The 27,150-nt window shown below is 38.4% G+C and overlaps 3 protein-coding genes across 10 annotated transcripts; 2 read left to right on the forward strand and 1 right to left on the reverse strand.

The window, feature by feature from the left end:
* Positions 1-308: 308 nt before the first annotated feature.
* On the forward strand, positions 309-6,012 carry LOC122654642 (protein-tyrosine-phosphatase MKP1-like). Of its 6 annotated transcripts, none has more exons than XR_006331944.1 (3): positions 309-2,636; positions 2,746-2,885; positions 5,619-6,012. XR_006331944.1 is itself a non-coding variant. In XM_043848834.1 (3 exons), the coding sequence occupies exons 1-3, from the start codon at positions 441-443 to the stop codon at positions 5,701-5,703; spliced, it is 2,454 nt and encodes an 817-aa protein (XP_043704769.1). In that variant the 5' UTR covers positions 309-440; the 3' UTR covers positions 5,704-6,012. The 6 variants fall into 6 exon arrangements, 4 of the variants coding, with proteins under 4 accessions (XP_043704769.1, XP_043704770.1, XP_043704768.1 ...); XR_006331943.1 differs by having other exon boundaries at positions 5,626-6,012; XM_043848834.1 differs by having other exon boundaries at positions 309-1,836; positions 1,906-2,885; positions 5,626-6,012.
* On the forward strand, positions 3,243-27,078 carry LOC122654645 (alpha-galactosidase 6-like). 2 transcript variants are annotated; one of them, XM_043848839.1, is made up of 15 exons: positions 3,243-3,247; positions 20,989-21,043; positions 21,974-22,133; positions 22,298-22,555; positions 22,826-23,000; positions 23,216-23,277; positions 23,412-23,575; positions 23,716-23,813; positions 24,150-24,208; positions 24,289-24,423; positions 24,587-24,840; positions 24,949-25,108; positions 26,097-26,172; positions 26,553-26,603; positions 26,806-27,078. In XM_043848839.1, the coding sequence occupies exons 2-15, from the start codon at positions 20,994-20,996 to the stop codon at positions 27,033-27,035; spliced, it is 1,932 nt and encodes a 643-aa protein (XP_043704774.1). In that variant the 5' UTR covers positions 3,243-3,247; positions 20,989-20,993; the 3' UTR covers positions 27,036-27,078. The 2 variants fall into 2 exon arrangements, with proteins under 2 accessions (XP_043704774.1, XP_043704773.1); XM_043848838.1 differs by lacking the exon at positions 3,243-3,247 and having other exon boundaries at positions 20,918-21,043.
* Positions 7,596-16,328, reverse strand: LOC122654646 (probable methyltransferase PMT9). Of its 2 annotated transcripts, XM_043848841.1 has the most exons (7): positions 15,922-16,328; positions 15,659-15,823; positions 15,379-15,561; positions 14,672-15,266; positions 11,813-11,925; positions 11,483-11,703; positions 7,596-7,992 (listed from the first exon to the last, which is right to left on the reverse strand). In XM_043848841.1, the coding sequence occupies exons 1-7, from the start codon at positions 16,177-16,179 to the stop codon at positions 7,677-7,679; spliced, it is 1,851 nt and encodes a 616-aa protein (XP_043704776.1). In that variant the 5' UTR covers positions 16,180-16,328; the 3' UTR covers positions 7,596-7,676. The 2 variants fall into 2 exon arrangements, with proteins under 2 accessions (XP_043704776.1, XP_043704777.1); XM_043848842.1 differs by lacking the exon at positions 15,379-15,561.
* Positions 27,079-27,150: the final 72 nt, after the last annotated feature.

Consider the following 27,150-nt stretch of genomic DNA (forward strand, 5'->3'; position numbering starts at 1 on the left):
GGTCACGGTTTGACTCAGTCGTAGTTTTCTTTGATTTTTCTTTTCGTCTCGGAAACCAGAAAGATTGAAAGAGATAGGCAGACTGTGTGAGGGAGGGAGAGCGCTATGATTCATGATAAGACTTTTTTTTTTTTTTTTTTTCTTTTTTTTAATTTTAATAAAGATGAGATTATGAGGGAGAGAGAGAAAGAGAGAGAGAAAGAGAGAAACACAGAGATCCCAATGAAGCAACTTTCTAGGATCAGTTATTATCAGCGGCGCTATAATTTCCTTGTCTGAAACTGAAAGGATAAAGAAAATCCCCTCCTCCCTCCCGCTTTTGGTGCAGGAGTGCAATTTCCTAATGGGTCGTCTCCATCATCGAAATCCAATTGCTCCTACTTGTGCGGCTCTACAGCCTCAGCCACCATTCCAGTTCCGACGGTAAGTGAAAACAGAGGATGTTAGAACATCATAAAGATACTGGTGCCGCCGGCAGTGGATCTCGGAAGACCTACCAACGTTCCGTTTCATGGTCAGCCGCCGACCGATCTCCCTCTAACCCTAGTTCTAGTTTTACTTCTAACCATCCCAGGCCCCAACAGAAGCCATTCAGCTTCAAGTCCCGGTCCTCCCTCCCTCCCTTGCAACCCCTTTGCATCTCTCGCCGCCCTGTCGAAGAGTGGCCCAGGCCCGGCTCCGACGACCTCGGCGAATGGCCTCAGCCCCCTACTCCTAGCGCCACCCATGGCCGTCCATCACCATTATCCATCAAACCCCTTGATGGCTTCGATTCCCCCAAGGATTTCCAGCTCTGCAAGGACAGGCTTGCCTTCTTCGACAAGGAATGCTCCAGGATCACCGACCATATCTACTTGGGAAGCGATGCTGTCGCCAGAAGCCGTGAGATTCTCCGTCAGAATGGTATCACTCACGTCCTCAACTGTGTTGGGTTTGTGTGTCCCGAGTACTTCAAGAACGATCTTGTTTACAAGACCTTGTGGCTACATGACAGCCCCTCCGAGGACATCACTAGTATCCTCTACGACGTCTTCGATTACTTCGAAGATGTGCGCGAGCATGGAGGGCGTGTCCTTGTCCACTGCTGCAAGGGGGTTTCTCGCTCCACCGCCTTGGTTATCGCCTACCTCATGTGGAGAAACGGCCAGAGCTTCGAAGATGCGTTCCAATACGTGAAGGCTGCTCGCGGTGTCACTAACCCAAACATGGGCTTCGCTTGCCAGCTTCTGCAGTGCCAGAAGAGGGTTCACGCAGTGCCGGCGAGCCCCAATTCCGTGCTTACGATGTACCGGATGGCCCCTCACTCCCCCTACGATCCCCTTCACCTGGTTCCCAAAATGCTGAATCGTCCTGGCCCGCTCAGCCTCGATTCTCGTGGGACTTTCATTGTTCACTTACCTTCGGCTATATATATCTGGGTCGGAAAGAATTGCACCCAGGTGATGTTGAATCACGCCAAGGCGGCTGCCTCTCAGGTCGTGCGTTACGAGAGAGCTCAAGGAAACATTCAAAGCATCGACGAGGGCGAAGAGCCTTCGGAGTTCTGGGATGCCCTCGCTAATGGCCCTCTCCTTGCCGACGAGTTTGATAGAGCGGGGAAGGTCAAGGAAGTAGAAGGAAAGGATCAGGTTGCAGCGGCTATCAGCCTTGGGATCGGTAACAAGAAAGTGGATGAATACGATGTTGACTACGAAATTTTCCTTAAGGCTCTTTCCGGTGGTGTGGTTCCGCCCTTTCCTTTCCCGGTGGCGGGATCAGAGACTCGTCTTCCTGCTAGAGAAAGTGGTTGGAGCAGACTCAGAAGAAAAATTTCTTGTGGTGTAGTGAAAGAACTAGTGACATCATCCAAGTCTTTGTTGACATCTGACAAGGCTCATATCGGTGACAAACCAGATACGATTGTCATGGATTCATGTAACAACGATACGGAAGAACACCCTCGCTCTCCCACTGATTCTTGGTTGTCACCATCCCCTCCATGTGGTTCCCCGGATTCCTTCTCCTGTTATTCCAATACAAGCCCAACGTACAATTTCAAATCTCCTTTACCTTCGCCATCAGATTCTTCTAGTTTGTTTACATTTTCGCCTGCATCTTCTCATCTTTCCGACCTGTCATTCTCGTCTTCTCAGCCCTCACCTACATCTTCAGAATTTACAGAGGTAATTGCTTATAAGGGCCCGTCCCAAGTGGAGAAGACTTGTTTGCCATGTACAGGGACTTTCTCGTCTCTTGCAGAGCCGTTTGCTGCTGCAAATGCTTTGAGAGTGGAGAATGCCTGTGTGCCATGTAAGGGGTCTTCTCCCTCTCTTGCAGCACGAAGAGGAAGCAATCCTCCATCATTGGTATTGGCACCATCAGTGAACAACCGATCACATTCGAAAGCCTCCAGGAGCATAGTAAGGTCATTGTCGTTTTCTCTCCCTGACTTGGAAGAAGATATGATGCTTGATATTGGATCCATTCCATCCGACTGCAAAGGTTGTGATGAATCGATGTTCGATACTGACCTTTTCAGTGTTGTCAATGAAGTACAAGAGGAGCATGACAAAGAATTTTGTGATCTGCCATCAAATTGTTCAACTGATAGAGAAGTAACACAATTAGTTCTGTACCGGTGGCCAACAATGGAAAAGGTTGAAATGCTTTCCTCTGGGATCCTTGATTCTAGATCAGTTTTCCTTTTGCTAGTTCAAGATGTGAAATTAGGCAACAAGAAGCCTAAAATTTTGTATGTGTGGGTAGGGTGTGATGTTCCATTTGAGGAGGGGCAATATCAGTTGATCAGCAATAATTCTACAGATAAACATAGTCCTGCATATTGGGAGAAGGTTGCTTGCATCTTTCTCAACCGTTTGGGCTTGCCTATGGATGTACCTATTCAGGTATTTATGGAACCTTTATGATGAAATATGTCTCCATTTTATTCTACTTAAGTTCATTGTTTTAAACTTTTAGTACTTCTAAATTGCCATGGTATTTTTGGTATCAATTGTTGCTATGGTATGTTGATTTCTGAAAAAAGTAAATTTTATTTAACAAGATCACTGGCGGCAGACCCACATTCCTGCCGTTAAAATGTTTGCTATTGAAGAAATTACTCACTAGCATATAAAGGTTATACACCAGTCGAGAATTATATATAAGAAAGAAAGATGGTGCTGTAGTTATTGATTAAACCTCTCGACATGCTCCACTCATGGATAGGGGGATCAATGGGTCTTCTTAAGAAAAAACATTAAAAAAGGTGAGAGCATTTTGAGCTCCAGTTCACAAAGTAAGCATTTGGATAATTATTCATGGTGAGATGGATAAAAAATTAGATTGTCCTCCTTATGATGCATACATGTTGAACTTTAATTAGTGAACTGGGGTTGATATACATATTACAAACTGAAAGCAAGGACAGAAATCTAGCACTATGACAAGAAGTAAGGTCAGAGAGTGGTTGGAATGGATCCTAATGGTTCAACTTATTAAGATAACTTTGGCACGGGGATTTCTCTTTTTGTGAGGAGTTACCATGTTAGCGATGCTACCATCTGAATTAGCGTAAGGAGGGGGTTCCAGCAGAATATTGAGAAAGTACATTTAGGATTTTTGAGAATTTACAAAGTCCTAGACTGGAGGCATAAAGAGAAGCTTACCTACCAGAGACCAATGAGATCCTTGGCAATGCTACCATCTGAATTAGTGTGTGGGTGTAGGGTTTCCAGCAGAATATTGAGAAACTACATTTAGGATTTTTGTGAATTTATAAATTCCTAGACTGGAGGCATAAAGAGAAGCTCACCTACCAGAGACCAATCAGATTCTTGGCAATGCTACCATCTGAATTAGTGTGTTTGTGTAGCATTGCCAAGAATCTGAATTAGTCTAAGAAGGGGGGGGGGGGGACCTTGAGATCGGTAATTGCCAGATTTGGAACTTTTGTCACTTTTGATTGATGAGGGAAAAACTGCTGTGTTACCCTCCAGATTTAAGAATGTCTGGTGAAGGCTGTCTGGTTGGAAATGGATGTAAACTGATGTAATATAACACATTGTAAGACAAAAATTTGAATAATAATAATAGAAAACAGTAATGTTCTATGTTGTAGTTGAAAAATGAAGTTAATATTTCCTTTGTCATCCTTTTTCTTCCAAAATATAAGAAATTTAGTTGTAAATTTTGGTTGCCAAATTTTTAGCAAGTTTTTGAGTCTGTTATAATCGTTGTTGGTATTATCATTTTGTTTTGTTTCAACTTTACATTAGTTTGCATCCAACATGCAGAGCATTAAATGAGTCTTTGAGGTTTCTTAGCTTAGAAGGGGGCTGTTGAAAATATTGAAAGAGGGGCAAATTATACTTGAAAAACCTCTCTCACTGACAGATAACAAGGTTTTTTTTTGCTGCCAGGGGGAGGGGGAAAAATACAACGCATATAGTGCAATAACAATAGTGCCACAGAGAGACTGCCCCCCCCCCCCCCCCCCACATACACACACAAAAAAAAACCCCGATCTGGTGAGTCTTTTGCCCAAGGAATTGGCCATTGTCTTCCTCCAATGAAAGGAAAAAGTCCCTCTATCATACAAGGAGTAGCTGAAATCTCTTACTGAACTCAGCAGGTCCATGTGAAAACATTCGATACTTGTTGATCCCTTGTTTCTAAGAGTTCTAAGGCATTGAACCATAACATTTTTCATTTAGGAATTAGAACTGTCCCACTCTCTGACCCACACACATGTAATTCCTACCAGTGAATGCAATGATTTGCTAGGATGGATGACCTGGGAATTCCTCACATTTAACTACTTGTATATCGAAAAAAATAATAATAGATTCATTTGACACATGTTTGTTACTTATCCCCCCTCCCCCTGAATAACATGCCACATGTCAAACTTTTTGGCCAAGCATGTATTGGGGCTTTTTCACTTGTAATGGTAAAAGGTGACATTAACAACATGTTTACAAATTTTGAACATTAGCAGAAAACATCCTATTAATTAAAGAGAGCTCAGGTAATTGTGTTGTTTTCACTTTATAATTTGAAATATGGAACGTACATGTATAGACAGCACTGAAGAAGTGAAGATAACGAAGACAATGACAATATAGACTCAAGACGAATAAACCCAGGTGGAGCTTCGACTGCAGATCTTAGTATTTGTCATATATAAACTCAGAGGAATTTGTTCTCCTGCTTGGGTTAGTCATGCACAGTTAAAAGACTTTTTAGTTACATTATCGGATCTGTTTTTTGAGTGTCTAGTTGGCATTGGTTCCTGATTTTCTTTTCAAGTTAGTCTTGATTGAAATTGCACAGTTTTTTTCCCCATAGATTCTGCAAAGAATTTCTCCTTGTGTTTTTTTTAGGGGGGGGGGGGAGATATTCTCCATGAAACCATGCTTGGTTACACCAAGCCTCAACCCCTAACGTGTCACATATAAGTCAATACTAGACAAAAGATCATCATGAGGCTGACATTTTCATTACAAAAAATGCCCTCTATTGTATGAATAGACTTGTGGTTATACCAAGTAAAACCTATTCTTTTATGGTACATTTGTTTGTTGGTTAAGAACTGATTTTATGTAAATAGATGTTTCATCTTGAAAAGTAATCTTCAATGAACAGGTAGTGACAAATGGTGAGGCACCTGAACAACTAATAGATGGTATCAGCAGTTTTTCATTTCAGCAAATGGAAAACTAGTACCTCAACTGAGAATCTGAAGGACAAGGAGGCCGGTGCCAAGCACTGACATTGGATTTATTAGAAAGAGTTGCTTCAGAGTCCTTCTGAAGTGATTTGGCATCCCAAGTGGTATAAGCTAATCTAACTGCTTGTGTGATGGTTCTCAGTATCTGATAAAAGCATGTACAGAATACAAGTTCTTGTACTTTATAGATGTACTTTAACAGCCTTTACAAGTAGTTTTTTAACTCAGTTAGCTTTCCTGCTGTGACCAGCATCAAAGGTGTTGATTTTCAATTGAAATAAAGATGGGAGTAATTTGTCCAAGAATTTGAACATCGGATCTTTGGTCTTGTGATCGGATGTACAAATCATGCTTGAAGCACTTCACTCAAATTTTCAGATGACAATGGTGATACATATTGAGCTGGCCTTGACACATTCCTGTGTGTGGCATTGCACAGCAGATTAGCCTGGTGAAGAGGGAGGAAAGGCCTCTTCACGTGGGGATCGAACCTGAACTGTAATAGCTCAAGGATCAGTCAGTCTCTTTCGGTCATGAGTTCAATTGTGCATTATTTTCAAGTGAACGATTCTCAATTCGTGCAGGTGTCTCCGATAATTGGAACTTGAACAATTAAACTCCAACCCTATGATCCAGTTGATTGGTTATCGAAAGTCTTCACTGGAAGAAACAGGGACTGCTATTTGCCCATAATTGGCAATAAATGGCCAATGGCTGCTAGGGAAGATTGTAAGGCATCTAGTTACTGCTCTTTCTTTTGATTAAAAAGGTCCAATCCAAAAGGGGAAAAGAAAGGAAAGGAAGTGATTTTAATAAGTTATGGATTGCGTTTTCTTTCTCCTACAGTTCTTTCTTCACTCGTGGGTTCTCCGTTTTTGGATGGGACTCTGGAACAGTATCAAAGTCATCGTAGATATTCGTATATAAAGACAGGTTATTGTGGATTCTCGATGGTATGATTCTCTTCACCAACGTTGAAGAAAAACTTTGGCCCTCTAATAATCTGTAGGAATCTGGTTCCCTGTTTATATTTTTTTTATTATCCTGTGCATCTGGTTCCTTAAATTGCCTATAGTAAGTAATTTTAGTAGCAAAGTCTTATTATCAAATGGTATAACATGCCACTAAAGTCCGCATGACTAATACTGTCTTCTGTGTGGGGCAGATACTCGCATCTTTGGATAGAATTCATTCACAAAGAGTCAAGTTATTAGCATCATTTTTCTTTTTCTTCTTTTTGATGGGAACTTATTAATCAAAGAACGAATAGTAACCAGTATGAGTACTAAATCAAAGCAAAAGGAATGAAGGGGCATCCTATGTAAACCCTCTTGTGCTGTAAGGTGAAAAATCAAGAAATTTGGGACGTCAGTCTCACACAACAAATCTAAGATTCTTTGTCGGATTCACCTCCTCTCCTTGGAGGGCATCGCCCAATGAGGCATCTGATGGCTAGGCTGTGCCGCACACATCCCGATGACTTAACATAGCGAATGATAGAGTAAAGGCCATCCTAGTCCAACACTCCAACCAACCAAAGAGTTTTAGACTTTTAAGGATGTTAATTATCGGATTTTTTTTCTCTTAAATTGATCACCTAATAATTGAAATTTAGGAGAGGGTCTAGAGAAAGCGGCATAGGGGAATGCACCAATAAGGAATGACGGAATAGTTTCATGCGATTTGGAGCTAAATCCAATGACATGTTGCAGTCTGAAAGTCATGGGCGGAGGAGAGGAGAATTTGCAGGCTATCGGCTTGATCAGGGCGGTCAATTCCAATTCCAATTTCTTTAACCATGGTCCCAACCACAAACTTCTAACCGTTATATACAAAAATTAAAACGTATAGCTCATGAAGAAGATTTAAAGGCATGAACACAAGCTTGAGCACCATGACCTAAATTTCTAGTTGGGGAAAAAGTAATGCTAGAAACTCACCTAGTTTCATGAATCAAATCTAAAATTTACATTGTTGCAGCACTCTCTTCCCACAACTTCTTTCTTGCAATCAAAACTCTTTCTTCCCGTGAGGAAAGAGCATCGACCCTTGGTTCGACTTCTGATAACCAGCCATCCCATCGTAAGGTAGTTAAGAACTTGCGCACATAATTTATAATAGAGGGTCTGTCCCTGATGATAACAAATCCATCAGGCCGCAGAATCCTGTCCATTTCAATGAGCAGATCCTCCACACTACAACCATGCTTCTCCATCTCTGAGAATATGGTCCAAGCATGAAGCAGATCAAAGGTGCGAGGATAGGTAGAAAATGATTGACACCTGTGATTATAAGATATAAACCAATGGTTAACAAAAGCTTGAACAGGAAACAAGCAACAGATTTAGAAATACTAAACTTCTGGTAGGTAGAGAAATGAAACTGCTCTACCATTCGAGCGTAATTTGCCTACAATTTTTAATGCAACAAAATTTCTAGCAAAAAGACCATGTTCCTGCTTGGACTGGTAGATCACTGATTCATCTGAATGCAAATGCTTAACTTGGGTGATGTACATGATTTTATAAGACAAAAGAGCAGTCCTTTAGGTCTTCTATCCACAGAACTGTAGCCAAGCTATTCAGAGTGTCAGCTGCTAGCCTAGACGATCTCAACTGAGGTATCACCCCTCGACCATTCTCAGGCTGGAAACTATTCTTATAGCCCAGATGAATTCTGGATGGTTTAACTTAGGTAATTTGAACCTCTAACTGAAATGGAAGATGGAATTAAGGTTGGAAGTGGGAAGGAAGACGAAGTCTTGACTTCTAGTAGAGGAAAAAGAAACTTTTCCACTGTGAAAATTGTTTTCTGTATCATAAAAGCATGGGTTTATAATATTTAGGGAGTGGGATTCTGCCATGCCATTACCCTTAATCCCTGCAACCACAGAGCAGAGGGATGCTGGGGAAAAAAAACCGTGAAATTACCTAGATAATATAAATAATGAAAACTTAAACCATGAAATTTTCAATCGTGAAACCTAAAACCATAGACCATTAAAACCCATGAAATATGAAACTATAACTCCTTGAAATCACATCGAACTCTACCGTGAAATAGGAACTGTCAAAAATCCAGGGGAGAAAGCCCCATACAAGGCACCAAATTTGATAGGCAGCCTATTCAGGTAAATCCCATCTATCCAACTATTAGATTTCCAAATAATCAGTCCATGTGACTGGAGACAGGGCATGATGGAAAATGCTTCCAAGCAAAGGCATGGTGCCAGAACAATCAAGGAGCAGATTATACATGGCATTTCTACTTGAGGTCCCCATAAGGAAACCAATACAGGGGAGGGAGACGTAATACAACAGTTTGTTCTCTGCAGTTAATAAGCCAGCATATCTGCTCCCAAGCCCATGAATCCATTGCCTCATGGGGCACCTCATGGAGAAAGACTAGAGATGATCCTGCACTAAATGATCTGGCCTCCAGGCCAAGAATATTTCCAGAAGGCCACCTTAGTAGTTTTTTCATCAATGCCTCTCGGAAAATTTTAAGTTACTTGGTGAAGCAAAGCATAGCCTGAAGCCAGAATAGATTGGACAACTGCAGTCAATTCCCTAACTGCAAATATATATTCAATAAAGTATGCACGCAAACCCATATTAGATATAAGGAGAGGACTGAGAATTACGAAGCTTAAAATGAGTTCATTTTTACATCAATGAAATGAAATAATATATATACCTTCAAGAAGGAAAATAATGAAACTTCACAATGAAAAAGGTCATTGATGATCCATTGAAGTGTTATATCATATCTTAAATCAAAGCATGTTCATGTAATTCATGTCATGAAATATAATCTCTGATGATTCCAGGAAATTATATATGATTTTTATATTCAGTGTAGCCACACAATGTAACTTGTTGTAACCCTTAGTGAAAATAAACTGCATGCTATCAACATCGGATTAGTTATTTTAATTATGTACTGTTTCCAAAACCTTTGGTTGACTCTGTAGAAGTGAAGTCATCAGATGCTCAACTTTATAGTTTCTGCCAACAAAGCCACCTTCTGACTGCACAATGGTTCCCACAAGGCCTCCCATCTTCTGATTGCACAACAGCTCCACAAAGCATTATTGCTCTCATAGTAGTCTTAATAAAATTTGCTATAAGGCCTTAATGAAATGCATTACTGCACAGTACTCCAGAAGCCCCCCTTCACTTCATCGGCCCAGCTCTAATTCAATGGGCAAGGACCTCTTTAAACTGTTCCTCCCTATTGATTATTGAACCCAGATGATGAAATTGTCACTCTAATATTACCCCATCACAAATCTTAAACACTCCATTTCAATCCTGTTTTTTATAAAATTGCACTCTATGTATTCCTTTTATCTGTTTATCTATTAACCTGTTGATTATAGAGCATCCCTCGATAATCTTAACATCGCATGTACCCTCTGTAGTCTGTTCCTCTCCCCTCCCCCCCTCCTTCCGTAATCATAACTTGGCATTTACACACACATGCACACACTCTCACTCTCTCTCTCCTCACCACCCCCCCCCTATAATTTTTTTTTTCAAAACTACTAAACAGCACAGATCATGGGATTCCATCCTGCATATGTCTAGTCAAACCATGAGAGAAGTTTATGAGTCCATACCTTCCTCAGACCATCATAATCTTTACCAGTTCCCCTTTTGACCTTTATCATACTGAGCATGTGCTAAGAGCATTTGATCACTTTACAAGATTAATGGATCCTATTGGTGCCTCCATTATGCAATAATCTCTACATATACCAACAAAGTCATTATAAAATCATATTTGACCTCCATCACAGAACTGATATTGCCAGGGCATTTTGATCATTTGCAGGTCAATGACCTACCAACGTGTCTAGTACATTGCTGAACCCATCCTAGACAAACACAATCTTTGGTGGATTCCATTTAGACCCCAATCACACCATTGGCATGCCAAGATCATTTCTGGCCACTCCTCCAATCACTGAGGGCCTTGGATTTTAAATAACACCCTCTTCAAAATACACCAAACCTTTGTTTTTGGCACATGGAATCAATTCAACCACATCATCCCAAATCTGAATCGGTTATTAAATGGGCTTCTCCAGTGACATATGAAGGAGCTCATTCCAAATCTCACCCCTAGGGAAAAAAATACAAATGCAAATGAAGCAGCAGATATTGTAAAAATTTGATCCTCCTCAGGGACTCTTCTAACATCAGATTGGAACTCAATTTAAACTGAATGAATATTATCTAAACAGAAGGAATCCCATTAACACCAGCTTGATGGGAAAGCGCACCCCCTCATGAGAGAGGCCACCCACTGACCCTGACCCTTTCTGGAATACTAATTGCGAGGGGAGGCAGAGATTGACTTCAGAACTAAAAAGGAGTAATCTTTGAGAAGAGGGAGAAATCAAGGGGAACATTACATACCACCTCATACAACAAGCTAGAAAAGGAGATCAGTGGCGTGAGCCTACAAGGTGAAAAATTAGGATCAAAACAGCCCCCCCCCCCCCCCAAAAAAAAAAGAAAGATGGAAGGAACAGAGAGAGAAAACAGAGTGTCCCTTTTACCATATATAATAATAAATTGCATTCTACACATTAATGAAGCATATATTTGACATTATTGAAGGTTTTCTCTTTTACGATCGTCATCAACAGTGGATCAGCTCTGCAGTCATTTACTTTGTTCTAGATGATAAAATGTCCAGATCCAGATAACCAATAAGATTCAAAAAATTCATAAACACATAAAAGAAACCAGTCAAAATGCATACCAGTCATGGACAGTTCCAATTAAGCCTCGATCATAAATAATCTTCAATTTGCTAGAGTCATTTAAAGGAGCAACATTCATCACCCATACATCTTTCTCTTTAAGGGCAGCTGCAAATCCACCAAGATTTGACTTCATATCCATAACGTTTCTAAAAGAATTCTTCTGTATTACAGATTTCATCTGCTTCCAGTAGTCAGTTACTCTCAAATTCCAAATTTCCTGCGGGATATGAGTCACTGAAGTTACTAAAACTTTATAGAGAGGAGTGATAACAAGAAAAAAAGGAAACATGTAAGAAATAGATGCAATGCAGGAATTTTTAACTCACTGTGTCTTCCTGATATTCCTTAGAAATAACACCAAGCTCTTCCAGACGATGAGGTGCTGCAGTAAGCCTTTGGGGCCACAGTAACAGCCCACTGCCACTTTCCCTATGCATATCTGGTTTCCCAAGTAAGATTTAGAAATGAAATATGTGGGAAAAGAAAAACCTGAATATCACTACATTTTCGATTTAAAATGAGATAAGAATGGGGATTACATAAACAGGGTAAACTATTTAGTTAAAAAAAAAAAGATGATTCCAAATATAGGATTTTTACCCCCCAAAATATATCAATTCAAAGTAAATTTTGCATTAGTGGTTCTGACCTCTTGAGGGTTAAATTTTGCATTAGTGGTTCTGACCTCTTGAGGGACATATTCCTCATGTATAGTAAAAAAATAGTCACAAAAAAATAAGAGATTAAAAGCAAAAAAGTCATTATAATGCAAGATGGAACAGATGGACAAACAATCCCTACTCCCTATTAAACCATTAAAAAAATTGAAGCTTTTAGAAATCAGGAAAAGAATCTTCTGAAACAATTAGATCTCAAAATAATAACTGATATGAAAGAAAACAAACAAAAAAAATTAAATGAAACTAAAAATGAATCATCAAAACCCTAGAAAACCTTGACTACAAGACAAGATATGGACATGATAGCAGTTCATGAATAGAGAGTTGAATGATAAGCTCATCAAAAAACATATCTTATAGGTAGAACTCAAGTTGATCAATAAGCATCCCAAAGAAACATAAGAATATTCCTTCTTAATATTTGCTTCTAACCCCCTCCCACAAAAGAAGGCCCTAAAATCATCAAAGCCTTATCGTAGCTTGATTTGTGATTGTAGATTAAACGAAATATAGTATTCCAAGAATAAAACAGATCAATCAGTTGCAGATTTTTCTGAGGGTGGGCCTTGGTGCAATGGTAAGGTTGCTCCATTGTGACCACACGGGTTCGAGTCTGGAAATAGCCTCTTCACGAAAGCAGGGGTAAGGCTGCGTACAATATGACCCTCCCCAGACCCCGCAGTGGCGGGAGCCTCGTGCACTAGATACGCCCTTTGTTTGATCAGTTGCAGATTTTTCTCTACAACCATGATCTCAGATCGAAGGACAATAGTTCTTTGCATGCATCTCCATGATTCTTTGTCAATTTTTATTGATTGAATAGACCTTGTCATGAACCTTGAATTAATTAAAAAAAGATGTTAAATGGAAAAATATAATAAACTTGAAGGAGGAAAATGGAGGGTCTAGGGTTATGACAGGAGATCCACAGATCTAAAAATAGTCGAATACAATTTATTCATGCCTAAAATCTTATAATTCAGGTTGGAACTTAATCCCAAAACTTAATTCTAAGTCTTTGTCTTGTTATGACAATGAAAGAGAAAACAAAAAAATCATGAAAAGTTCAGATGTCCAATTGATTTACATTTTATCCCTCTTAGATCTATATTTAAAAGAGACTTTTTTGCCGGTGCAATTTTGACAGGTCGTACTAAATCATCAGAGAGTTGAGAGGGGGGGGGGGGAGGAGAAAAATAAATAAAAATATAGGTCTTGGTCATAGATTAAGTCAATAGATAGAAGTCCCATAAAGCATCTACAAGGGGCGTTTATGAATCTGATCATTTATGTAGGTAGCAAAGGTCATTTCAGGTTGAAAGATGTGGAGATAAGATCTTCAAACAAACACAACCTTCAAAAAAAAAAGAACTCATTCAACACAGTTCTATCAAATATTTGATTGCATCGGAGTGAATATTTTTCCTATCAGATCATTACACCTGATACAGCTGATAATTATCAATAATTAGATATGATATAGATTTTTAGGGATCTCGAGTACCATCATAACAGTAGGTCCAAATTGATAGATATTCAGACTGCATCCATTGATACTATATCAATATTTAACCTCTAGTGCACATTAACCAATAGAACCTAAATTAATAAAGCTGAATATCTACATAGGAGGCCACGATTTACATATCTTTCTCATTGATGTAATGAGACTCAATTTATTGATAATATAGAGTTCTAGATGTAAATTTCAGTGTTTAAAAAATGAGACAAGACATTGTGATTATGTCCTCTATTCAAGTCACTTTACATCCTTTAGTGTATCAAGGGGAACTGCTGTGATACACTCCACATCTTCGCTTCTTCCGTAGCTTAAGAGACAAAACTTGTAGTTGACTGCTAACCCTACTCATCCACCCTTCAGACCAATTAACAGCCATAGAAGAGCCTCCCAGTGCACGAGGCTCCTGCTACTGCAGGGTCTGGGAGGAGCAAATGTACCAATAACAAGCATATGATCAAATTATTTATTAAAGCTAATTTTCTGTAAAAACTAAATGGTGGTACATAATCTTTGAGGGCGTGTTATTGTGCATCATTCATAATCTTTTCCAAGAGCTAAATGTTTGGTGGATTCAGACCAGTTCCAATGATAGGAAATATGTGTCATCAGCATGGACTTAATAGTGCTTTGCAGTAATACTCACAATGATACCAAATCCATATATTGGCTTACATGAGCTTTGAGTAAAACTAGGTTCCTATTGAGCAAGTCACAAGCTGGACCTTTAATCTGTAACCTCCTATGCAATTATTTCTGTGAGTTCATATTTAACAATCAAAGGGGCGGGGATTCTTCCCAAAATAAAATGAGGAACAGTCCAATAAAAGCAACAGAACCTCTCTATCCTGACAATAACAAAATTCAATACTTCACTAGCTACATTTAGTAGTAACAGAATGCAACAGTAAAGCACCACAGGAATAGAGTATTTTCAAATCATACTTCCCATAAGGAGCTATCTGTGAACAATTAATGGTACTTACTTGCCGAATAGGGTGTCATGCATGCCTTCATAGTTATATTCCAAGATGCATCTGGGTCATCTTTAGAGCTACACAGAGGAGGTCGAGTCTGAGGATCTCTCTTCAAGTAGCAGTTGTTATTCAATGGCTTAGCCCATATAACAGTCTGGTCTCTTTTTGAAACAATTCTCCAGCACATCCTTCTAAGGAGATCACTCATAGCACTCCAGATTCTTCGGTTGACCTCATCATGGGCATAGGCTTCGGGAGAAGAGTACACAAAATAGCCTCCAGGTCTTAGCAATCTATCCAGTTCTAATAAGAGAATCCCGTCTCTCTGAAGCCAATCTATCCTACATCGAGAACAATGAGCCAGTTCAAACGAACGACTTGGATAGGGAAGTCTTTTTGTCCCCAACACAGCGAGGGTTGAAGGGATTCCCCTCTCCAGTGCAAACTGTATTTGATTCTCATGAACATCATTCGGTGCAATCGACATGGCTATGATGTTGTGTGAAAGAAGGTAGGCTCCAAAACTGGCCACACCACAACCAACGTCCAATACATTTCTTATGTTTCCACCATTGTTGAGTTTGTCACCAGGGAACTTAAGCATCTACTTCAACAAGAAAAAGAAAGCCTGTCACGGCTTTAAAAAACACAAAAAAAAAAAAGGAAAACGAAACAATGTGAACCATAACACAAGGAAACAGAGAACTCCTATATACCCTGGCAAGTGCAGCGATGTACTTATTCGCCCCATCATGAAAATGAGTTCCTCCACCAGGGAAATTTATCTTGTCCCCATTCACCACCATCCAATTTTGATCTGATTTCTCTTGAGCGAGTTGCGTATGTGGTATGTTTGCCTTCCATAGTTCATCTCTGCTCGCCGGCCATCTAATAGGGATCTGAAACTCTAATAACAACAGAATTGAAATCGAAACCAACCAAAACCAATCTAAATCAAAATATGTTCTCTTTTGTATCCAGAAAGCGAGTACCAACCTTGTACCCAACTGGGGGAGGAATGAGGCAATTATAACGGCGTTCAGGTGGTGGACAGTGCCGTTCATAGTGTTCCATAAAGGTCAAGTTTATCTTCAATTTCAGTTGGTAGATAAGATTTCTGTCCAAGCAAGGAATTAAGTCCGACAATTTCATATCACAGACCTGTTAAGATTCAAATAATAATATGTAACAAGGGAAATAACAGGAAATTTGAAAGAAAAAAAAACGAAATCAGGCAAAACCAAACTGGGTACACATACAGGAATGCTTTTGGGGACATCCAGATTGAGGTGTTGATCTTCAAATAGATTATCAAAGTCGTCGTCATCCCTTTGGAGAGGCCTGCCAAACAGAGGATCAGTTCCATCTTCGCCACCGCCTTCGTGGTTGGAGCGGGGTAGGGCGTGATCAAGCGAGGAAACATAGTAGACACAAAGTAGTCCAAGAGAAACAATGAGAGCGATTAGAACATAGGAGAAGAGCTTTCTACTACAAAGAATCTCAGTCATGTGCTTCATCTCCAGATCTTCCAGTGAGATGTTGAAGCGAAGAGTCAACAACAAACCCTCGGAAGCACAGAATGTGAGACTGCTTCTTCGTAGACTCTTCTTCCCCACTCTCTAAAAGCTATTGGGTTTTGGCGGGTTTCAATTCATTCAGGAGGAACAGTTCCTCCATTCCTAATTCCTTCCTTGGTTATGGGGTTAACTGGGAAACTGAGGAGTGATGAGTTGGAACTTGAATCTTTTGATTGTTACAGTGCTTTATGGAAAATTATCGCCCCAGTACTGGGGGCGGTGCTGTGCGCATCGTGCGGCGCAGCACCTCCCATGTGGGAACAGTAGACCCCACCGTGCACACGTGGGCGATGCTGCACCGCACGATGCGCACAGCACCCCCAGTACTTTACAGTAATTTCTGATTATAGTTACGTGGTTTCTTGATTTTCGCATTAATGGATTTATTAAACTGAAAATTATGTCACTACTCTTGTGATCTTGTCACTGTCGTAAATGGATCATATAACCAAAATGGTCATAGCTAATTGATTCAAAATATTTCTACCAAAAATAATTTTTTGATTCAAAATATCATGTGAAACTGATATGGTACTTATTTGATTTTGATGTATTTGATCCAATTCTGTTCTTATACGGTTTTGATATTCCATTCAACTGATCTAGTTCTTATACAATTTGGGGTTCGATTTATTTGGTTTGTATTCATTTTATTTTGCTTGAATTCGAGTTCAATTTAATTTGATTAGGCTCAATTCAGATTGATTGTTTAAACTCTTTTATCGAATCAAATTAAATTTCATTTTCCAAACCATAGTAAGTTTTTGTATTAATTTCTATATTAATACGTGTATTTGATCGTATAAATCAATAAGCCGACTATCATCGTATTTTATCAAGTAATTTAATTTTGTACGCGACTTTGAAGAAACACAATATTATATGCATATTAATTGTCATATTAATCGTGTATTAATACAGATTTATGAGCTTTAATTAAACAAAATAAAAAAACTAAAACCGAAAAGCCCAAAAGCCGGTGAGAAAACCCCCAAACCTGAAACCCACAGACTCTAGGTTTAGCAAACCATCTACTCTCATAGTCAGAGAAAGCACTTTGGTTCTCTGATCAACCTCAAAGACTAGTTCTTGTTCATATCCATCAAATCTAGGTATCTTTCATCTTTCATCTCTCTCTCTCCCTCCCTCAAGCCTAGTTTTCTAATAGAATCAAACTCCTTCATTTCTTTCTCAATTTGGTATTATTTAAGAGTGTATCATCCAGAGGAATCGTAGAGTTTGTTCCAAATCTATACTAGAGAATATTGAGAGTCCAACAAGGTTTGGACTCCCACCATCGTACATAACAAAGAATCCAATCCACTTGATCTCGGGTTCTACTGTAGTCAGATTAGAATTTTAAAACCAAACATGGAGTCACTGTGAGAGAGAGCATAAGTTGTTAGGCCGTTCAAGTGCTAGCTCTAACTTTCTAGATTCTTTTACCCCTAAAAAAACCTATGGATTCTAACCCTAGTGCCTGATCCATGATAATGGTGGATATTTACTGGGTGGCACCAATGCCTACCTTGGCTCTTCCAAGTCGCGTCAGTTTGCAATCAATTGTTTGGTTATGTAGTATAGTCAATATGAAATGGATTGGTTCTTGACTTGCAAAAATGAATGCAGTCTATTTAACTCTAGCAAAGGTTTTAGATCTCCAAAATCCCTTACTTACCCTATCAAGTATCAGTTGATCTCCAATTCAAAAAAAAAAAAGAACATACCCAATGCACTAGGTTCCCACTATTGTAGGAGTTTTATTAGTCGGAAGCTCCTCTTCTTGTTCCAAAATAATGAAAAATGATTTCAAATTGGAAAGCCATATTGGTTTTAAGTGTTCATGAAGGCATTAGAAATTAGAATATAGTTGCAAAAAAATTAGTTTGCTCCTTGATTTTTATTAGGATAAACCCATACTTTTACTCCCGGACTTTTACAGAGCAACCATATTAAAACATGTATTAAACACATGTCGTATCATTATCATACCCGTTTTATTGCGCTAGATTTTTTAAAATATATTATTGTCGTACCCAAACTTACTCACTACGTCCAAAACCAAAATCAAACTAATTATACGATGAGATTCAGTTCGGATTCTAAATTGACATCCTTGACCCCAACCTAGGGGTGTCAATTCCAGGCCCAAACTGGCAAAGCCGACTGAGCCCGTCCAACTAAGCACGTTTACTAACTGGGCGTCCTGGTGTAGGGTCCTAGCCCGTCGGGCGCTCAACCGAACCGACCAATAACTTTGCTATGGGCATGGGCGGGCCTGGGCCCTATTTGATTTGTTGGCCCAAATCTGTTTATCACATTAACTTTTTGTTGGATTGGCCTGATGTACTGGGTATATTTTTATGACAATAATGTTATGTTGGGCTAGGCCTGATATATTGGGTATATTTTTATGATATTTTTTAACCTTAAATTTATATCATGGGACATGGGCCAGCATAAGTTGCACTATTTCAGCCTATTTTTAATGAATCGACCATGTTCAAACAGTTGAAATATTCAATTTTAATGGGAGAGGACAAAAAAGAGATGGCAAGATGGTACACTTGTTTGTAAAATTAAAATATTCAGTTTGAATGGGTTGCACCGTTTAGAGTCTATTTATATTTAAACAGGGACATAGTCCGATTATATTACCCGGTTATAGCCCGAAGGTAGACCAGGCCAGGCTCGAATACTTAAACGGGTGGTCACAGTGCAGGCTTTAAGCACCGTGAGGCCTGGCTAGGCCCTGGCCCCAACCGGTTGATACCCCTATCCTAACCACTTACGTATTAGCCATTCTAGAAATCGTCGCATGTACTCACATGACCTAACATTGTAAGGGTGTCTAACATGTGTCATTCTCTCACCTTCCTCTTTGGAAAAGACTTTCTTGTCCTCTTGTGTACAGCTCTGTGATTGATGCAAGCCACTAGCTTATCGAAAGTTGACGATATACTCAACCATCTCTCGTTTGGTAGTTATACTTTTCTTTCAGATTAGTCATCAATCTCTTTTTTTTTTTTTTTTTTTTTCTTTTAAATCAAATGAACTTGGTTGTAAAATAAAGTAAGATTTCATAACCAAATTTATAATATATTGGAGTAGTTATGCAGACATGTTAGTTGCTTATTACAAAGTTTTCATTTTAATACGTATTTGACCCTGTTTCTCTAAGAATGGATCATCTACACGAATCAACGGATGAACATACATGTGAGAGCCAACCACCTGTCCTATTTTTACCGTTTATAAGAGGAGGGGTTTTTATGAAAACAAAATTACAATGTGATTGACTCTCACATGTACGTTCATCTGTTGGTACGTGCAGAGGAACCGAACTCGTTTCTCTTCCTTTTATTATCCATTGCAACCGGAAGGAGCCTTATTGTTTCGATTTTCTGACCAACTATATAATATTTTAAATATATCATATTACTTATAACTTCATATATATATATTTGTTTTTTTTTTTTTCTTAAAAAAAGAAATCTACATTTACTCCTTAAGCATCTTTACACTTTACAGCCTAATTACTATGACAACGGTGAACAATAATAAACATGAGCCCATTCTACCAAAATCCATATTTGGCCATGGTTGGAGGTGTTAGATATTGCATGAACTTTTCTTTTTAATGGTGAAACCTGATGGTCAACACTTCCCTCGTTTTAACACACCCCCCCCCCCCCCCAAAAAAAAAAAAAAAAAAAAAAAAAACCCTTCTCCATTTAATGGGTGCATAAGAATAGGGCATTCCTTTGAAAAAAAAACGAAAGAGAGAGAGAATAGGGTATTCGTATTTTTTTTGGTAAACGAATACCCTATGTATGAAAATATTGTTCATTCAAGACACATGACTATGTATGAAAATCGATATCATATTTTTTATTAATTTAATTAAAAGAAAAAAAGAACATTGCATAATCACATGAATCCTATAGACACAAGAGCGCGCACAATTACTAACTCATTCTCGTGAAATAAAACAAATCTTGTTTAGATGTCTTTACGCGTGCCCTCATTGGCCCTGTGCTAGTGCAGGAGTTGCACAACTAGGCAGCGTGACCTCTTGTGCACTAACTAATTTGACTTCACTTAGAGCTTGGATGGGTAGGGGATTTAGGCTCCTCTAGCGTGGCACTAGAGCTCGCTACAAGATTTGTAGCACTCGATAGTTAGTACAGTGTTTTTTGATCAAGGAATATCTGAAAAGAACGTATTCAATGCACCCTTGCTTTTACAAAGAAGCTGTTTCCACACTTGAATCCGTGACCACTTGATCACAATGGAGCAACATTAACATTACACCAAAGCCTGCCCTCATTTTTTGGTAAACTGATAAACATACATGTGAGAGTCAATTACATTTTATTTTTGTTTCAATAAAAACCCCTCTTCTTCTTGTAAATAACAAAAATAAGACGGATGGTTGGCTCTCATATGTACGTACACCTGTTGCTATATGCAGCGGAACCGAACTCGGTCAATAATATGTCGATTCCAATTGATTTAAATCGATTTTTAGTTACAACGATTTATCGTTTCTTTTTGGGGTGCAAACTATTTTTTTTGGGTAAAAGGGTGCAAACTATTTATGGATACTGTTTATCCATTCATCCTTTAAACGGTTGGATTTGGATTCTGTACGCAAAAATTTTCCTGCAAACTCTCTCAAACACACTCACAGTCCCACACTCCCACCGTCTCTTTTATGGGTCTCTGAGAACAACTGATCAATAGGAGTAACCATGACGAGATTCTCCTTCTTATTCTTAACCGGTCTTATTATCCTTCAAAGGTATTTCTATTATTCTCCATCATTTTCTTATTTCTATGATGATCGAGAGAGTATTCAAGTGGGAGTTCTTAGATTGTATTTTGCATAATCTTTTAGTAGTTTAATACCTCCGTTTTCTGCAATTAACGAAGACCAAGTAGCACCTCACGGAAAAAGCATTTGTAACATTTGTGTATGTTTATTTCTAAATTTTAGCCTGGTTCAAGAGGGTTTTATGAGCGGAATTCATGTCTTCTGTGCAATCAATCTTGGGAATTATTTGAATATTTTATTTTATTTTACTGTGTATGAGGAATTGTGAATTTGTTTATCATTTCATTACTTTCATTTGATGAATGTATGTATCTGTTTCATGAAATCGCAGGGGATTAACTAAACGAGGTTAATAATTAAACCGTTATCATTTTTCATTATTACTTGCTCGCATCCTTCCAAATTCCACAGAGTTCTGAAGGAGTTAGGAGTTGAAGCTATCATTTTTATGAAAATTGTTCTGAAGGAGTTAGGAGTGGAAGCTATCATTCTCATCCATGCATTCATCCTTCTTTACTTTCTTTTCTGTGCTTTTAGCTAAAACCTTTAAATACTGGTCCTGAAAACTTACTATCTATGGAACCACCGAACAGATTTCATGTAGCAGAATCCAAGTAATTGGGATAAGGCTTAGTTTATTTGAGTTTAGTTCTTATGTTTCCTATGGCAATTCATTTCTATATTTAAGTAATGTTTATACTACTAGCAAGAGTAACAGTGGCCCAACTTCTGGGTTCATGGTATGATAAATAAACAAAGACCCATTTTTATGTACTATTTTTTCTTATTAACCTTCTTTTATTTATTTATGATTTTTTGTGGTATAGGTTCCTAGAAAAATTAATAGTATTGACTTTATTAAGTTAAGGAGATGAATGACAGATCGACCCATTACAGGGAATTATCTGAAGTTTTGTCTGAGAGACAGGAGCAGCAGGCTGACCTCCCTCCGAGAGGTTGGAATTCATATGATTCCTTTTCATGGATCATCTCAGAGACTGAGTTCCTAGAGAATGCTGAAATCGTTTCTAAGAGGCTACTCCCTTATGGATATAAGGTCAGAAATTTCAACTCATACCTGTGTTTCAGTTATAGATGCAATTATTATTTTAATCTCCACATTGCCATATGAGAGAGAAGGTAGAAACTGTTTTTATTTCATTTTACTGATTTTCTGTTTTCTTCTTTCTCTTCTCCTCTCACTCTCTTCGAATGTTGTAGTATATTGTGGTGGATTACCTCTGGTATAGGAGGAAGGTGAAGGGTGCTTATACAGATTCACTCGGATTCGATGTGATAGATAAATGGGGGAGGGTGATCCCTGATCCAGGGAGATGGCCCTCTTCTAGCGATGGTAGAGGATTTTCTGAATTAGCCAAGAAAGTTCATGACATGGGTTTAAAATTTGGGATTCATGTTATGAGGGGAATAAGCACACAAGCAGTCAATGCAAACACCCTGATCTTGGACACCATAAAGGTCTTGCTCTTCCTTCCCATCATAAATTTTAATCCCTTTGTTATTTCCTTTTGGTACTAAGCAAGGCCAAATGCATTAAAATTTTTTAACCAAATGCATTAAAATTAATATTTTCACTAATAAAAAATCTAACTGTACAATTTCTATTGGTAGGATCAACTCCTAATCTCTTGAACAACAGAAGGAAAAGGAAAATCTGAACTAATTGAACTCAGCATTAATGCTTGACCTCAGTTGCAATTGCTTGATCCTTCATTTGTGTCCTGTTAGGGTGGTGCCTATGAGGAGTCTGGTCGACAGTGGCGGGCAAAAGATATAGGATTGACAGAGAGGGCTTGTGCTTGGATGCCACATGGTTTCATGAGTGTCAATACCAAAACAGGAGCTGGAAGAGCCTTCTTGAGATCATTGTATCACCAGTATGCCGAATGGGGTGTTGATTTTGGTAATTTGTTTGTTCCATTTCCATCTGAACTTATATTTCTTAGGGTAGGATGTATTCATTGGTGGACATAGTATTTTATGCTGCTACATACTGAACATAAAAGGATATACTCTGCTACATGTTTCTAAATGGTGTTAGTTGATTTAGCTAATCTGGTTTTAGTGGGTAAAAAATTCTGTGTGTGGCTGCTTCTTGATTTTTTTTCCTCTTCACAGTGAAGCATGACTGCATCTTTGGTGATGACCTGGATGTAAATGAGATACAGATCGTGTCAGAGGTAAACTATGACAACCCTGTAACACTACTGTAGTGGTAGTTATTCGTCAGTTTAGGATATTCCATTTTGAAGTTAGTTGAATTACTCATTGGGTGGGGGCTGCAGAGGATGGTAAATGATAAATGAATATGCAGGTCTTGAAGGAGCTTAACCATCCCATATTATACTCCCTCTCTCCTGGGACCAGTGTGACCCCTGCCATGGCAAAGGATGTAAGTGGTCTTGTGAACATGTACAGGATAACAGGAGATGATTGGGATAACTGGGGAGATGTGGCTGCTCATTTTAATGTAGCAAGGTACACTGTGTTCTACAAATTCAATTTGAAAATTCTTAATTCATATCACTGTGTCTATATAAATCCACGTCCAAGGTACACTCCCATCTCCACCTGGCACACATGTAATTTATAATGCCTTATATTTACTTTTGTGCCAGGGACTTCGCTGCTGCTAATATGGTAGGAGCTACTGGTTTGCAGGGGAAGTCGTGGCCTGATTTGGACATGCTTCCACTGGGTTTGCTTACTGATCCAGGTGATTGACATGGCATACTGACATGTGGGTCATATTTTATTATCACCTAGTTCGGGTCTGTTGTGTTCACAAGCCTGTTCAGACATTGACCAAGTGGTTCATGAACCATAGGACAAAGCATAATGACCTATTTGCATTATCAGATGAGAGAGCTTTTTTTTTTTTTCGTTTCATTTTTGTTTCTTGGTATATGATATATTGTTGCCTCCAGAAAATCTCACCAAGTATACAGGCTAAGCTTGAAATATTTGGCCTTTGGTATGTGAAGTTTTGTTAAATTACCTTAAAATAGCATCTGCTACAATTGAATTAACATGGAAAATTTATTAACTCTAGGTTCAAATGAAGGGCCACACAGAAAATGTAATCTCAGTCCTGATGAGCAAAGAATTCAGGTATATAGATATACTCTTGAATTATCTAATTCTTGATATCCTTAAACTGTCTTGCAAGAACTGAACTTTCATTGCAACAGATGACGCTATGGTCCATGGTCAAGTCACCTCTCATGTTCGGAGGAGATCTGAGGACACTTGATGAAAGCACATATGATCTTATCACGAATCCTGTGCTACTGGAAATAAATTCTTTTAGCACAAATAACAAGGAGGTATTCTACGCATCCTTTATCAGATTGGCCCTTTCCAGAAGAACTCAGCCCGAAGTGCGAAATGGCATTCTAGTGACTAAGAACAGATTAAGAAATTAAACTGGAGTGTAAAGGAAGAATCAGTTAAAAATTTACGATGACTTGTTTACGTCTTGTATTTCAGTTTCCTTACGCAACCAGTAGAAAAAATATCAAGAGTGATAAATGCTTTCAGCAATGGAAATCTAGAAATTTGAAGTATGAAAGTGCATCAGATACACATGTTTTGGGTCTCAGTAGCTGCAAGGATCAGAAGGCAAAAGGTTGGGCGGTAGAAGCTATTGATGAAGATATTGAGAAGATCTGCTGGAAAGACAACATTGGAAGCAAACACAAGCCTCCACTTTGCTTGTACAAGAAAAAACCTTTGCTGACATTGTATGGAAGCTTTCTTCAAAATTACCATGATCCATCTTTAGAATTCCATTGTTATTATTACCATTGCTTATATAATTGTTTGGATTTTATGGTATCATGATGATGTAGAGGTGAAGAGGTAATCTACAAGAAGCAGTATCAAGGAAACTTCCATTTGTTAACAACAGACACAATGGATTTTTGCTTGGACGCTTCTCCAACCCAGAAGCTTACTTCACAAGAGTTGCAGACCAGTTCGTCGTCCCGTTGCAGATGGAACTCCAATCAGGTACATGTCCAGTTTTATATAAGATCCCAATCTTTTCAATTTTAGATATTCCTTTGGGTTATAATTTACTGAAGTGTCCAGTAGCTTTAAGTGATGCTTTTGTTCCAAATAGTTCACACAGAGAACAGAAGTCTTGTCAAAAAAATTCCACTTGCACCACTTCAAGATCAATGTGAACAACTGATAGCAAACTCTGCATGGACCATTTGGCTGCCCACATTCTAGTATCACTTGTTTATTTATTATCGATACTGTAAACTGAGTTTGGTAGTTTGGTTTTTGTTTATCAATTCACGTCAACTGGGACTATATTGGATTCATCCATTTTGGTGTAGAAATGAGGGACAGCATTTCCACTTGCCAAGTAGATGTCTCAGAGGCCCAATCATTTACTATATAAGGCAAAAGATGAAGTGAAGCCTGGATAGTAAAACATAGGTTTCATTTATAAAATAAAGCATTTCAATGAAAAGAGTAGCATATAAAAGTACCAAATCCATGAAATAATCAAAGATCCTAAAATAGTAATAAGAGCAGAAAAAGAATTGATGAAAAACATATATTCTGTTATAGGAATAGATAAAATCATCTTTTTAGGACAAGGGGGAAGAAAGAATGAAAGCACAAAAGAAACAAAAAGGTAATTACATTTACCTATAAATGGAAAGAAATAACTGTCTGTCCTTTGAAAGATTAATTTGAGAGTATTGATCTATCTAATTTCTGAGGTGGAGGACCCTGCCTCAAGGTGTAACTCTTAAAAGTGTTATGGAACTAGGAATTCAGTTACATAGATGACTTTGAATGCATTTTGGTGGCAGTGGTTACTTCTTATGGTTGGTTATACAACTCCACTAGTTCTATTTATTTATATATATTTTTAATTTCAGTATCATGCACTCTACAACCATGGTTTCCTCTTGCTTCATTTAAGTTCAAGTTTTTTTTCTTAATTCTGAAATGGACCTAACGCACTTAAGCTTAACAGATGTGGGAGCTGAACCTTAATGGAACACTGATGAACAGCTATTCTGGACAATGTGCAGCAGTGAAGATGGCCAAAGGTGACCTTCTGTTACAAAATAATAATCCACTTTCGGCTTTTTGAGTGTTCCAAAAATAATTGTCCACTTCAAATATTTAATGCATTAAGTTTCATTGCTTGTCCATTTTACCCTTTCACACACTAATTATTAATGCATTAATTTTCATCACTATCCCATTTTACAACCCACATTTTGAACAAGGGTAAATTTGTTATTCAAGTTGTAGCTGAAGGGTAAACTTGGAAAATAAACTATGCAAAGTTAGAAGTTATAGCATTGATTATCATTTGTTAAATGAATTTTTCAGAGTGGACTATTATTTGGAAACAGAGGGAGTAACAATTAACAAATGCATGAAAGATAGTAATTCCAAAGTAACAAATTGATTATTCATGCAGCTAATTTCATATCTGGTGGAATTCGCTCCTGGATTGCAACTGGAAGACGAGGTTTGATTAGTTAAAATCCCTTTTGTTAATTCATGGGGTTTGCAATCACTTATTTTTTATGATCATACTTATCATTACTGCATCTTACTAAGAACTGATGAACTCAATACTTATCTTTGGGGGATTCCATACATGTCAAGTTTCTTTTCTTCATTTCAAATTCTGTCTTCCATATCTTATGTTTTGTTTCTTGATATTATAGGAGAGATATATCTTTCCTTTTTCAATCTAAGCCCTGACAGAATGGTAATATCTGCAAATATGCTGGATCTGGATAAGGTGCTTCCTGGCAGAGACTTGAGCAAAGCTTCATGTAGGTACAGTGAATTGTTTAGTGGAAAAGACTATGGGGTAGCAAAACAAGCAATATCAATAGAGGTTGAGATGCATGCTAGTGCTTTGTTCATCTTGAATTGTATTAGTTTGGGATGAGCCTAACCTGCATTTGATGGTAGATTTCTGTGGGTGTTTCCTAACATGAACTTTTGTTCAAAGACAATTCTTTTATTAAACTTCTAGGGAACAGGGTATGAATCACTGAGTTGCA

Source organism: Telopea speciosissima, chromosome 3 (assembly GCF_018873765.1).
Source record: "Telopea speciosissima isolate NSW1024214 ecotype Mountain lineage chromosome 3, Tspe_v1, whole genome shotgun sequence".
Taxonomy (NCBI): Eukaryota; Viridiplantae; Streptophyta; class Magnoliopsida; order Proteales; family Proteaceae; genus Telopea; species Telopea speciosissima.